General features: G+C 54.2%; 1 protein-coding gene across 1 annotated transcript in view; it reads right to left on the bottom strand.

The window, feature by feature from the left end:
• Positions 1-13,962, bottom strand: part of TMEM178B (transmembrane protein 178B) — a 310,923-nt gene that overhangs the window by 17,608 nt on the left and 279,353 nt on the right. Inside the window, exon 3 of the mRNA XM_004677091.2 lies at positions 10,015-10,152. Coding sequence (XP_004677148.1) covers positions 10,015-10,152 — 138 coding nt within the window. The remainder of the gene's footprint in view (positions 1-10,014; positions 10,153-13,962) is intronic.

Raw genomic sequence — 13,962 nt, 5'->3', positions numbered from 1 at the left:
AACTTTGATCCAAACCCGGCTCAAGGATTAACCTTCATCGCATCTGGACTTATTGCTGCTGTTAATATTTGATGATGGTGATACCCACTCCCCCACCACCCAGACTTTTCCACTACCCACCCCGCATATCTTTTTTGTCTTCTCTTAATGAACCCCTACCTGCCCCTTCAAATCATGGTGGGGGGCAGGAAGGGGGGAAGGGACCCCCCAGCTCAGGGTGTTAATGGATGCAGTGGAAGTCTGCGGTAGGGCTGGGCCTGCCTTGCTGGCTACCCTGCTTCTCAGATGGCCTCGCTCGGCATACTTGTCTCCTGCAATCCCAGGAACACAGAGGAAAGAGTGGGGATTAGTCTGAAGACCTTAGATTAAGGCTTTGCCATTTACTTAATTGCAAGACTCTAAGCCTGTTTCATGGCTCTCTGGGTCTAGTTCATTATTTACGAAATTAGGGTGGTAATGACAGCCTTACAGAGCTGCTGGAAGATGAAAGCAAATCATGTTTGCACAGCGTCTACCCTCCATTCAGCAGAGCAGCTCTGAAACGCGAGCTCTCCTTGGCTTCGCAGCTTCCTTTGCCTCCTAATGGGGTTTGAAGGTCAAACGAGGCCTGACCCTCCCTTCAGAGCCCTGCCAGCTGCAAAGTGTCCCCAAATCATAATTGACTCCCTTGCTACCCTTTGGGGTGACTAGTGCTCTCCCCTCCCGAAGAATGGAAGGTTGAAGCTATCCTCATCTTTACTGTTGGAAAGACCCAGAATTGTCTGGGTTTTAATAGTTTGCATTTTAAAGTGTCACTCATTAAAAGGAAACCAGCTCATTTATCACCCTAATTGGTCTAGGAGTCCGGTTCTCCTCTCGGCTGTGAGCCACTGCAAGGCAGGGGTGAGTTTTATTTTAGCCTCCGAGTACCTAGTCCTTAGCAGGTTCTAAACAACTGGGTGCTTGATACAGCGAACAAGAACAAGCAGCAAGGGTCCGGGGTGCCCCGCTGGATTGTGGGTGCACCTCTTCCATACCTCGGCCACACCCTTGATCTTTTGCTGGCTTCTGTAGATGGGGGAGTGTACACTCCGAACCCCAAATCAAAAGGCACCCCATAAGACATCATCTGATGCCAGGAAAACATACTTGAAAATCGGGAGGTTTCCAGAATGTGCCAAAGGTGCAACAGCCAGGCAGACCCTCACCCTCCAGCGATTTATACTCGGGATGAAACGCAAGTCACTTTTCATCTGTCCCCAAAGCTCAAGATCAGTGAGGATGAAAAAGCATGTCCACTAGAGAAGAGCGCCCTTACATCCTAGGCCCTTTACAAATCCTCTCCAGTTAGTGCTGTAAGGTCTCCCCGACTTTGCCCTCCAGCGCCCCCTTGGTCTCCAAGGCCATGTCCAGTCCCCCTTTACAGCTCAGGCGTCCCAGGCTCCCCATCCACAGGGAAGCACCACCCAGTCAGGGGCCAGGGTGCCTGCCTGAGATCTGTGGGGGCTGCCCAGCCCTGCCCCCCCAACCCCCCCAGTTTTCTGATCTGGGCTAGTTCTCCAAGGCAGCCAGAGGTTGCTGTAGCCCTAATTCCTGAGTGCACAGCCCTACTGGCCAGGCCTGCCCACCACCTCAGGGCCCAGCGTCCGAGGGGGCCAGTTTCCCATGGGCCCTGTCCGGGAACTTCACCCCCACCTGCAGCCCCTCTCCTGTGGCACACCTCAGTCATCAGTGTAGGGGGAACAAGACGCCCCTTGAGGGCAAAGCCCTCGCCTCCCCTCCTCGGGTCTGGTTGTTTCTGATACCTCCTCTCTCCAGTCCTCGGCCCCAGGACAGGAGACAGGAAATTCCTCTCACTTAGACCTGCTCCACCCTCTTAATTGTTTCCTGGAAGCAGCTTCAGAACACCACAGAGGGTCTCTCCATTTACTTCAGGAACCAGCGTTTTTCTTTGACTTATACCTCATATCAAGGGCCAGCAACTTGCTTGACAAGTCCCTTTCTCTGAAGCTGCCACACCTCTGTAAGAACCTTCTGGAAGACCCAGAGGGAGGGAGGCTTTTGAAGTTGCCTTAGAAATTACCTAAGTTTCCATGGCAATCAAGCACCGTTGAGTCCCCACCACATCCTGGGTCTTTCTTTTTCCACGGAAAAGGCTGTTGGGAAATCTGTTCTTTCTCACCACCCACCCGAGCCAGGGCCACGGCCTTTCCGCTACCCTGCCCTGTCCCCTCGCTGCCTGCCCTCCCCCACTCACTCCTGCCGACACATTCGGGAATGGGGGGGGATGCCCAGTCCTGTGGGCACTGTTGATATTTCCGCCACAGGAGAGGAAAGGTCTTGCTCCCCTAGCAGGGGCCACTTCCGGTGTCAGGGCCAGCGGCCGAGTCCGGACTCCCAGCCAGGGCATGTCTGTGGGCGCAAAGCCAGACCAGCAGAGCCCCCTGATGACCCTCCGCCTAGCCTGGAACTGAAACCACACCTCACATCTACAGTTACCGAACCCTGCCGGTCCCGGGCGTCCTGTGAACTTCCGGCTCTGTTCTGCCCAAGCCCGTGGTTGGACTGTTTATCGCAGGAACTGCCCCAAAGTCCCGTCGACTCTTCCATTGAGAGCATCAAAACCAGATGATGTGTACCAAAGCGGTCTGCTCCTGCTGTTTCCACCAGCTCTGGACATTATCAGTATTCTCACCCTGTCTTAAGCAAATACCCACGGTGAGACAAAGGCCTTCCACCAAACCCCTGACTCGAGTAACTTCTGACTTACCCTCACCCTCTGAGACCCTGCCGGCTTGGCAGGCGGGTGTAATGAGGCCTGCCCAGGGGTATGAGCACCCTGTGCTGGCAATGTCTGGGGAGTCAGCCTGGGCCTCAAGAAAGGGGAGCACATGTTCTGGGTGATTATTCGGTCGTTAAAGACGAGAGGTGGTTTAAGCACAGCAGACGCCGGGGTGCTGCGTTAGGGACAAGGGAGCTACAGGCAGAGTTGGGGAAACCCTCACAGCTCAGGATCTCCGGGACCAGCTCTGCAGCCAAAGGCTGAGGCTCCCGGATCAGGAACCTGAGTGTGAGCTGAGGCAAGGCGGAGCTGGCCCCACCGGCCTGCAGCCTGTGTGGCGTGGGCCCGCTTCGTGCTCCGCCGTCACCATCTTGAATTCTTCGCTAAGGTTGAAGAAAGGGTCCACAAATTATGCAGTTGGCTGGAAGGGCGGGGATGGTCGGCGCTCCAGGGTGCTGGGCACTTCAACACCTTCAGGGGGTGTGAGAAGGCTCCTCTACTGAGACCTGACGACCGTGGCTCCATGCACAGCAAACGGGCCCAGCAGGCTGCAGAAGCCCCAGCTGGAGGCACCCAGGGGTCTCCCTGGCTTAGCCACGCCCTCTGGCAGTCAGCGAGAAAGCACCCCTGCTCAGGAGTGACGAAGCCCTCTCGCTCTGAAAGGTTGGGGTGGGGCGGTCATAGGGTGCCCTGAGCCGTTTTCCCTGGTGAGATGTGGGTGTATGGGCCAACGTTGCCCCCTATTCTCTCCTGAAGTGCAGATGCACCGCAGAGGCAGGTCCTGTTGGGTGCGAGCGTGTCACTGCCTCCTCCTCCGTCTGTTCCGACAGAGAGCTGAAACACAGCCTCCTGCTGCCTGGGCTTCTGGTCACGTCCTAGCCTCGGTGAGTGGAGGGTCCTGCCTCACCTCATCCTCCCAGCACGGGTCCCCTCCCCACGGCCTTTTTTGGAACATAATGATCAAATGCTAACAAATACTCAAATATCACCCTCCAAGGGGCGAGGCGTGTTCTGGGGTTTGAAGCAGTTTGTGACTCGCTACTTAGGATTCGGAGAGAAAGGTTAAGGCGCTCCAGGAGAGCTCTGATGCCCAGGGGACTCGTCCCAGCAGGGTCTCCAGGTGGCGCTGGAGCTCGAAGTAATGCGGAGAGGCTGAGGGCAACCTGGATGAGCTTCTGCTCTGCAGGGGTCCCTAAGTTCACTTTACTGCCTGATGGAAAGAGCCCCCCAGACAAGATCCCCCCTGCCTTGGACTTTCCATTTTCAGGCTTTTAAGTTTTCAGGCTCGCTGGACCTTCACCAAGGTCCCTGTCTATCAGAAGGGGCTATTGCGGGCCCCCGCACAGCTGAGCTGCCCTCGGTGAGCCGGGGGAGGAGGCGACATTAGGCATCACTGGTTTGCAAATCACTGCAATCACTCAAAGTCGATAGCCTGAGTTTCTTGGGGGCATTCTCGTCCTCAGCCCCGGCTGACGGGAGGCACAGAAGGTGACACTGATCACAGGTGGCGGGACGAGGCCTTTTAATGGTTTCCCTTTCCTATTACCACCTGTGCCCTCAATTCTGGCTGGCGTCGCCTCCATATGTCCCTTTGTGCTTTGAGACGGGGCGAGCAGCAGAAAGGGGATGGAGTGAGGTTCGGGGACTGGCACCTGCTTAGTGGCCCAGAGCTGGAGTCGTGCTAGTGTGGGGGCGTGTGTGGCATGGTGGGAGGGGGGTAGCTGAAAGTGGAGGGGGCCCGCAGGAAGCCAGGCTGCTGCCCGTCAGCTCTGCGACTCGCCAGCTGGGGGGAGCCAGCCGACCCAGCCAACCGACAGACCTACGAGGCACATCTGGAAACTCAAGGAGGTCAAGCTGGGTGGTTGTGAGCGGGAGGAGGGGGCGGTCATGCCAGGCACAGAGGCTTAGACAGGGCACTTTCTAGAAAGAAGCTTTGCTGCTCTATTGAAACAGAACAGAACTTTTTCTGCTGCACACTGTTCACTTGGGCAATGCAGGTGCCCAACAGGTCTTTTTGAGAAGAGATGCTGCCTGAAGTGGAGAGACCTGGGAGAGCAAGGCAGACGTGGTCTGGAGCTCCCATCCAGGTGGGGGCAGGAGAGAGGCAAGGAACGGTGGAATGTTAAAAGCAATAGTGCTTTTAACACCTGCCTCGAGGCGTTCTAGGACCTGGAGCAGGAAGTACAGGAGCTAGGCTGGGCACCTTGCAGTGCTGCTAGCCGAGGAAGAAATAACAACAAAAAAAGAAGGGAAAAGAAGGAAAAAGTCAACTAACCGTCAACACCCAAACCTCACCCTGAACAGGTAAGACCCAGGGGCCAGCTGTGAGCGCTCCCAGGCTGGAGCTTACAATGGAACAAATACATGGAGAAAACGGAACAGTGCGGGGTGATGGCCCAGCAGAGTAGAAAGCAAGTCCCCGTGAGTCCCCGTGAGCTAAATCAGTCAGTAAACAGGAGACAGGTCCCTGGCGTAGCCAAATTCCTCACAGGCAGTTAGTGCGCCCCAATAGTGTGAACTCAGCCTTCTCCCGGAGGCCGGCTTAGTCACTTCCTTCCAAAAAGCATGATCTGGAAACAAGGTAAAACGAGGAGGTTCACAGAGGAGACACACCTGGCGCACGCTACCTCAGCCAGGTGAGCAAGGTCGCTGGCAGGGTCCCAGGCCAGGCTGATAGGTCGAACCTCTAATATGACAGGGTGAAAACGGTAGCTGACCTTGGTGGTCTTCCTGTCCCGACACAGAATCCGGTCTACTCGTGACACAGCATCAGGCAACTCCCACACAAAACCTGAGCAGCCCTGTCCAAACAGCCCCGTCGTCGAAAAGAAGGGAAGCGTCTCAGCCATGGAGAGCCCACGCAGGCATGGGGACAGGACGGGCTGTGCTGAGGGCCGTCGGCAAAAGGTCCACAGGTAAGAACTCAGTGATCTCAACTGTGGGGTCAGTTAATAACAAAGTCCATGGAGGGGTGCTTCCTGGTGGCACAGGGCTAATGTCTCTGCACTATCAAGCTATCGCCAGCCACTGCAGCACCAGTTCGATCCCCGCCCAGGGAGTGACCCACATGGCGCAGCAGACCTCTCCTGTCTCCTGCTGCTCCCCTCAGCAGTACATTTCTGTCCATCTGCCTGTTCTACTCCCCACTCTGTCTCTGGTGAGTTCTCTCACCCCTCACACCTCTGGCACACACCCCAGTTCTTGTGTGCATAAATACATAAAAAAAAATCTTAAAAAAATAGTAAGTGCCAGGATTGTTTCATTAATGATGACCAAGGTGTGTGTCAACAAGAGGGAAGTTGTTCCCGTGACTGCGTAGACCCTACGGGCAGAGGCTCATATGGACACTCTGTATTATCTGCTCAGTTTTTCTGTCCATTTGAAACTGCTCTTGGAAATAGGATTATTGAAAAAAAAAAAAAAAGATTTGATGGCACTGAACAAGCAACTTCCACAAGTCCTATGGCTGAGAGAAAACAGTTCTCACTGCCTCAGTGACCCTGGGCGAGAACCCTGTTTCAGATGATGTCTGGACCCTGGCACTCGGGTGCCGTTTCGTGAGACCCTCAACAGAACCCAGCAGTGTCTGGAATTCTGATCCTCGGAAACCAGGAGATAATAAATGTTTTAAGCTGGTATAATCTCAACCGAAACCCGTGACAAGCATTTTGGAAACTAGCGTGTGTGCAGGAAATGAAAAGAATTAAAATATGGAGGACGGCTGGGTGGTCCCACAGGAATAACCGTGTCTGCCCATCGCCTGAGAATACAGCTTTTTTAAAATTTGACAGTTTTACTTACAGCACTTTGATGATATTTGCATACTATCGATATGCATCTCATTCTGGGAGAACCAGGCATAGAGTAATATTGCTCAATTCTTTAACATGAATGCATCATAATTTGATTAATAATTAGCTTTTGATTACTGACTCTTGAATCATCCTTTTGATAAACATTTCGAATACTTCTCTTGTTTATTGCAAGCCACACTGCCCTAAGCACCTTAGTCCATTCATTGTACATCTGAATAAGAATATCCGTGGCCTAGGCCTTGAGCCAAGGAGTTGCGGGGTGAAAGGGCACACGGATGCTGTTCGCCCCACTAACTACTACCTGCACGGGGCTCTGGGAACACCACAAGCTGGTAGAGTGGGGGGGGGAAGCAAGCAGACCATGCCAGGTCCTGGCCCACTGGTTCATCCCCAGCACAGTAGCATTTTAGAGCAGGAGAGAATCGCAAGTTGGCACTCCTCTGGCTCCAACCCCTGTTTGCACCTGACGACAGCCTTGCCCCAAGCTATAGGGCTTCAGCTCCTATAGCTCCAGCCTCTGGATTTTTTTTTTTTTTAAAGATTTATTCATTTGTGCATACAGAACTGGAGTACAGCCCAGAGACTCAGGGGCAGTGAGAGGCTTCACCAGAGACAGAGCGGGGAGCAGAACAGGCAGATCAATGAAGTACACTGCTGAGGGGAGCAGCGGGCGGGTCAGGAGAGGTCTGCTGCGCCATGTGGTCACCTCCGGGGCAGGCGGGGATCGAACTCATGCGGAAGTGGCTTTAGCTTCTCAGTGCTGTGCTTTAACCCGCTGCGCCACCAGGGAGGGCCAGCCTCTGGATTTTTAAGAAAGCTTCCCAGCTGTTAGTTGATATTCTTTTTTACTTTATTACGATTATTATATTAATGTACACATATAAGTATTTTCCGGATCCCAAAATATATGTGAAATTAAATTATTAAATAAATTCCAATCACTGATTGGAATGTGTGCAATAAAGAACCACACCCCAGGCAAGAGGGTAGCAGGCTGTTGCTCCTTCACCCTGCAGGGAGACCATGAGTGGCCACAGAGCCCAGGGCCTGCAGACTGCCCTCCCCAGGCCCCCAGGCTGCTAAGGGTAGGGGTGCAGGGCTTCAGGTACCTCCTGCTCCCCACTGCCTCAGAGCAGAGTTCCCACCCAAGGTCTCAGGTGAGCGGGGAGTGTCCCCAGGGCCCCTGCTTCAGCGATGTGTGGTTGGCAGGACCAGAGACATGACCCGTCACAGATGCCGCTGTGGCCCAGAATGAAGTCATCTGAGCCGAAAAGTTGAGGTGTCCTGGAGAGGAGCACAAGGCAGATGTGTGCCCCAGGCCCCCACCTGGGCAGCGGGGAGCCAGAACATTCTGGCATTAGAAAAACCAAGGAAGGAACAGGGATGGAAGAGTCTGGCTTTGGCTCTGGGGATCCCGCTCTGCCCAGGGCTGTTTGCTCAGCTTTGCTGGGATTCGTGCAGGCCTCTCCAGAGCCCCAGGCCAGCCCGGCTTTACTGGTGCCCATCCGGCAGGGCTCACACGGCTCTGCACAACCAAACCAGCCTCAGAGAGAAACCACAAGAGATACGCGGCTTTGTCTCCTCACATTTCGGGGTCCAGGTAAGATTTGGGTTGGAAGGTGGGCACAAGGAGGGTCCCGCTGTGGCCCCCGCAGGCCAGGAGATGAGGGCTGCGTGAGCCCTGTTCACCAGGACACAGGCAAGGGGACTGTGGGGCTCTGTCTCTGTGGGAGACCAGCGGAGGGCTGGAAAGTACTAGAAAGAGTGGTGTCATGCCCTTCCTCCCCAAGCTCTGCATAAAACAGGCATTGCATCTATGGGGGACTGGTGGCTCTCTGAAGACCCCGCTTGCTCAAGCAGGACTGCACCCCACTCACCTCCATTCCCAGGCAGAGGTCTCCCTGGACACCCAGGGCGACCCCACTTCCTTCCCCAGCTGGCTCCTCCTTGGCTCAGAAACCAGGGTGGGCAGTTCAGAAGGAGCTGCCCTGGGCCCGGGGCCCCACTCTAAGTGACCACGGTCAGCCTGCAGGGCTTTCTTCCACGAATATTCCCCATTCCTTTGTCCAAGCCCCACCCTGCTGTGCCCAGCTGCACCCATGCTTGGGTCTGCTTCTCCCAGAGGGGACCGGGAGGGGCCGCCCTGTTCAGCTACTGCTTTGGCCTGAGCCTCAAACCCCGAGGCCAGAAAGTACCTTCTCGCTCTTCAGGGAGGAGAGCAGTGCACCTGCCGTGCATGAACTTCACTCCCGTGGACTCGACCTATTCCCGAAGAGCATCTGCCTCGCCTGGTCTAAACCCCTCTAAGCCGGCTGAACTGGCTCTGAGGCACGAGCAGGGGAGACATGTGCCCGGGAGAAGCTCAGGCTCCCCCCCCCCCCTTGGGAAGTGCAGCAGCATTTAGTAGTCGTAGGGGACCCCTACATCAAGGATGAAGATACACTTGCTTTGGGGATTTGTTCCTGTTTATAATTGACATGTTTCTTAAGTTTCTTTTCTTGTTTGACTTCCCTTTTGAAGATTTACAAACCATAGATTCACTCCTGGCAGAGCAGAGTTCCGTGAGCTCAGGCAAATGCTCGCGGGCGCACAGCCAGCACCAGAGACGAGACAGTTGGTTCCACCACCTCCCCCACGACACCCCTTTATAATTGCCCACTCCTCCCCCTTCCAAACTCTGCAACCTCCCATGTCTTCTGTTCCTATAATTTTGCCTTTTCTGGGTGCATGGAATTGCAGGCTTTCTAGCTTTTTAAGTCGAGCTGCTTTTACTTCACATGCTGCATTTGCCATTCGGCCAGTCATTGTGTTTTTCAGTGGTTCTTGTTGCTGGGTCCTATTCCCCTGCTTGGCCACCCCAAAATGTGCTTATCTCTCCATCAGCAGGAGGGCATTGAATTAGTTCCGCTTGGAGTGGTTATGAAGAAAGCTACTGCCAACATCTGTATCCCTACTTTCGTGTGAACACAGGTTTTCATTCCTCTCAGGCCAACACCTAGGACGGGGGTTTTCAGGCTCTTTTATTGAGTATGCACTGCACTTTGTAAAGAAACAGCCAAAGAGCTTGTAGACTTTTGAAGGGGGCGTTGTCTGGGCGGCACCTGGTTCCCACCCCACAGTCTCAAGGTGCCTAAAATGCCTGTGTGTCCCTCCGGACCCCGCTCCAGGGCACAGCCACCACCTCACCCACACAGCAGTCAGACCCTCGAGGGGCAGGGCCAGCTCTGATTAAGCTTTGCATCCCAGGAGCTGGTACAGCGAGGTGCCGCTGAGCAGACCTCACGCAATGCTTGACGACTGCACAAATGAGAAGAGTCCCCACAGAGCACGCTCTTCGTGTGCAGCCTGCACGGCCCCGGCCTTTCTCCCAGAATCCCAGGAGCCCGCACCCCTCCACTCACTGGTGCCCCCCTCCTCCCAGCCCTGCTGCAGCCTTACCTCCCATGAGGAAGAGCAGCCCTGCCACGTACTGCATAAGGCCTCGGTCCCAGCAGCAGCCCAGCACGCCGATGATCCAGCCGAAGAGGATGATGGCCACCGCCATGCCCATGAAGCCGGCCGTCATCCTGCGCAGGTCTGTGAAGCAAGCAGAAGACAGGGTCAGAGCCGGGGGCGAGGTCCACGCGTCCCGGGCCCAGGAGCACCTGCCGGAGCAGGTGGGTTTGCACAAGCAGGCCTGCTTTGCGGAGGCACATCTGGCCCGCGTGTCCCAGCTCCCTGGCTGCCCTGCGGGCCCCGTGGGATCCACCAGCCACATCGAGCCAGCCCGCCAGCCCCGGCCCCGCCTGCGGATGGCGCCAACCAGGACCAAGGCACTTTGAGCCTCTGCCCCAGGGCCCAGGTGGTGCGGGGGCTGCAGAATGCCAGAGCAGCCTGGGGGACCCCACGGCATCTTCTCTCTCAAAGGAAGGAGGCACCAACTACAGCACCCCAAGCAAGCCTGGGGCATCTCTTCGCATCCCTGGGAAACAAGCACCCCAAGTTTCTGTGGGGAACACCTCCAAATCCACACACGTCATGTGGTGGCCATTCCCCCCCAGGCCCCTCTCACCCATCGGGGGCCATAGCCGATCCTGCCATCAAGCTCAAGACCCCTGGTCCTGCCCCCGCCTGGAGGGACTTTGTCCAGACATGGAAGGTCAGACACGGAAGCCCCAGGAGTAGGTGGGCCCTGCGGCTGGACGAGGACAGCCTGCGCCTGTCACTGTGAACAGGGGCTGGGGCAGGAGGCAGGTCTCAGCTCCCAGGACCAGCAGCACCCCCAGAGCCACCGCTGTTTCCCGCTCTGCCCAGCCAGTGGGGAGAGGCAGGCGCCGGGGCCATGTGCAGTGGCCCAAGAGGTCGGGTCGTCAGCGCCACAGCCTTCGTTTAGGAGGCCTGGTGCCAGAGGAGACTGTCGAGAGCCCCTGGGGGCCTCACCTAAACACGCTTCCCAAGCAGGTTCCTGGGGTGCATGCGCCACCCCCAAGCGGGCCGGCTATCGAGGGGAACACGCCTGTCAGCTGTGGCCTCCGGGCCCCGCCACTGCCCCACGGCCACCAGCTTTAGTCCCTCGGGCTCCCGCGTCCTCGGCCAGCACAGCAGACCCCAGCCAGGGGGCCTGAGCTGCGCCCGCAGTGAACACGGACCCCTCTCGATGGGCCAACCCGTCCGGACTAGCGGGCCGGGACAGTTCACCAGTGGTTCCCTCTGAGCGGAGGCGGCTCCGGGGCCCCGCAGCACCACAGACGCCCTGTGCAGGCCAGGCTGCCTGCTGCCGCACTTGACCTTGCTCCTGGGTTCTGCAGACCCCTGGGAGGTAAGTCCAGGACAGGGGTGGGGAAGGGGAAATCAGAAAGAGGGAAGCTGTGGTTGTGGGAGGAAAGCAAAGCGTTTTGCTGAGAGTAAACAGAGAAGGCAGCAAAGCAGAGACATGAAGAGAACTTCTCTTCCCAGCGGTGTGAGGCCATAATGTGATCGGAGTCCCGGTAGGAAATGGGCGGGGGGCGGCCCTTCACACGAATTATCAAGAGGTGCCCTACGCTGTTGCCCACGGGCTTCTTCAGCAGAAGCGGAGGGTCCTGCCAGCTGTTGATCTGGAGAGGAGGATGCAAACCAGATACCTGCCCTGCTGGGGTACCCGCCGTCACCCTCGGGTCCGATTTTGCTGGGCACAGCTGCACGTCCGGCTGGTTATTTTGTCCTTTGACGAATGCGAAGCTCTGGGCTCCCGGAGCACCAGCTTATAAGACAGGCAGGGCAAGGACTAGTCTTATTTTACAGATCAGGAGCGCGAGAGCCAAAGGAGCGAGATAATTTATTGACAGTCTCGGACCAGTGGAGGGGAAGAAGAGTGAGACGGCCGTCGGGTTGTGGGGGAAATAAAATTTACAGTGTAATTGAAGACCTAGTGGGTCATCATGACAGACTGAACAAACGTAGCCAGCTTTCTCCCTCCCGGCGGAAGCCAGGACTCTAGTTAAAAGATTTTTTGAAAGAACAGAAATCCACAAAGACGGAGAAAGTAGGAGCGGAGAAGGTGTCAGCAGTAACAAGATTGGGAACTGCACAGCTGATGGACAGTGCAATCGGCTCAGCAGAAGCTAAAGTGCCAATCTCCGGCCAGTGACGGGGAAGCTGCAAACCGCCCCCCCTTTCCCAGCCCCCCCAAAGGCTCAGGAGCTGGTACCAACAGGCCTTTTTCTTTTGGGTCAGAAGGTTAAGCAGAGTGGAGGGAGGCGAGGATTTGGTGGAAGCTGCTTGAGATGGAACTTGATTCTTCTCTCCCCAAACATTTCACACCACCGGGCACACCCCTCTGGGAGTAAAATGGAAATGGAGGTGGAGCAGAGGCCCTAGGAGTAGTGAGTTGCAGGGAGGGAGGGAGGGCCGGTGGCCTGGCTGAGGCTTGTCCCACACGGGGCGATGCTGTGGCTGGGCACAGACTGGCGGCTTAACCTTGAGACCTCAAGCTCTTCCACGCGGCTTCCTGCAGCCTGACGCTGTCAGAGGCCTTTCTGATGAGGACCAGATGGAAGGGGAGAGAAAAGACCTCGAGGAATCAAGCAGGGGGAGAAACAATAAATTGAAATTATTGTCTCCAGAGAGACAAGGGTAGAGCATATCTTGGCCATGAAATCAGAACAGGAGACTATTGAAAAGATTTAGGAGAGGTGAAATTCGCTCTTTATATCTATGTACATATTTTCTATGACAAACAGTTATTGCTTTCATTAGCAAGAAAACAAGCAAAGAAAAACAGGCATTTCCAATATCATCCAGACCCCAAGGTATACCATGAGTGAACCTTTGTTTATTAATGTTATAACTTAACTATGAATAATTTAAATATTTGAATATGAATAAATTAGATCTAAACAGGGGTTGTGAGAATATTGAACAGTGGTCACCAGGTTCGTTCTAATTCAAGTTTCTACTCTTTTTCTCCCTAATAATATCGTGCCTGTGAGCATTTTGAGTTTCTTCAGAGGGGAATTAAGTATACTTATTTGTTTTTAAGAGTGAGCAATGGAATATTACTCAGTAATCAAAAAGATAAACTTGTGCCACTTGCAGCAATGTGGATGGAGCTGGAAGGGATCATGTTCAGTGAAATAAGCCAGAGGGAAAAAAGAAAAATATCAGATGATTTCAGTTATAGGAGGAATGAACGGAAACTTAACAAAGGCTCAGGATAAAAAAGGCAAAACTAGCAGCAAATTATCGATCTGAGACAAACAGCAGGGGAGGAGAGAGAAGGGGTCAAAGTAGGAGACAGAAGAGCACAGGGATTAGGGTGACGATGCATGGAGTGATGTGCTGGTGGAAGATTTGTGGGGACTACACTTGAGGGGAGAAACCAAGGGTTGTATAAAAATAAACAACGATGTAAGAAAAAAAAAAGGTTTCATTATTTCTCACCCTGACCAATAAAAAAATTACTTAAAAAAAAAGAGTGGGTCATGGAGGCAAGTCAGTATGAATCTCCAGTGTTTTAATCTGGAAAACAAAATTAGTTTCTTTCCTTGAAAAGTCTGCTTTTTGGAGAACGTTCCTTGAAATAAAAGCTTTTTCAATCTCAAGCTTAAACATCACTATCAGGTAGCCAGCATTTAAGACACTAGGAGAAGTGGACAGATTAAAGTCTCCAGAACTATCTGGAGAACAAAAATAGTGATTTAAAATAATAAACAAAGTGATTACAATTTACCTTGTAAAAGCAATTCTAATGTATGTGTTCATAATCCGATCCTATTCCCAAAAAAGACTTGCGGCTTACAAGATGTACCCAAGATAACAGAATAAAAATAATCCATGAGGAAAGGAAGGAAAGAGAAAGTCAAGAAATGAAAGGAGGGGCCTCCCTGGTGGCACAACCAGTTAAAGCACAGCACTACAGAGCTGGTG

The sequence above is a fragment of the Condylura cristata genome, unplaced genomic scaffold (genome assembly GCF_000260355.1).
Source record: "Condylura cristata isolate star-nosed mole 26May11 unplaced genomic scaffold, ConCri1.0 scaffold00005, whole genome shotgun sequence".
Taxonomy (NCBI): Eukaryota; Metazoa; Chordata; class Mammalia; order Eulipotyphla; family Talpidae; genus Condylura; species Condylura cristata.
This window is presented reverse-complemented; position numbering and strand designations above follow the sequence as displayed.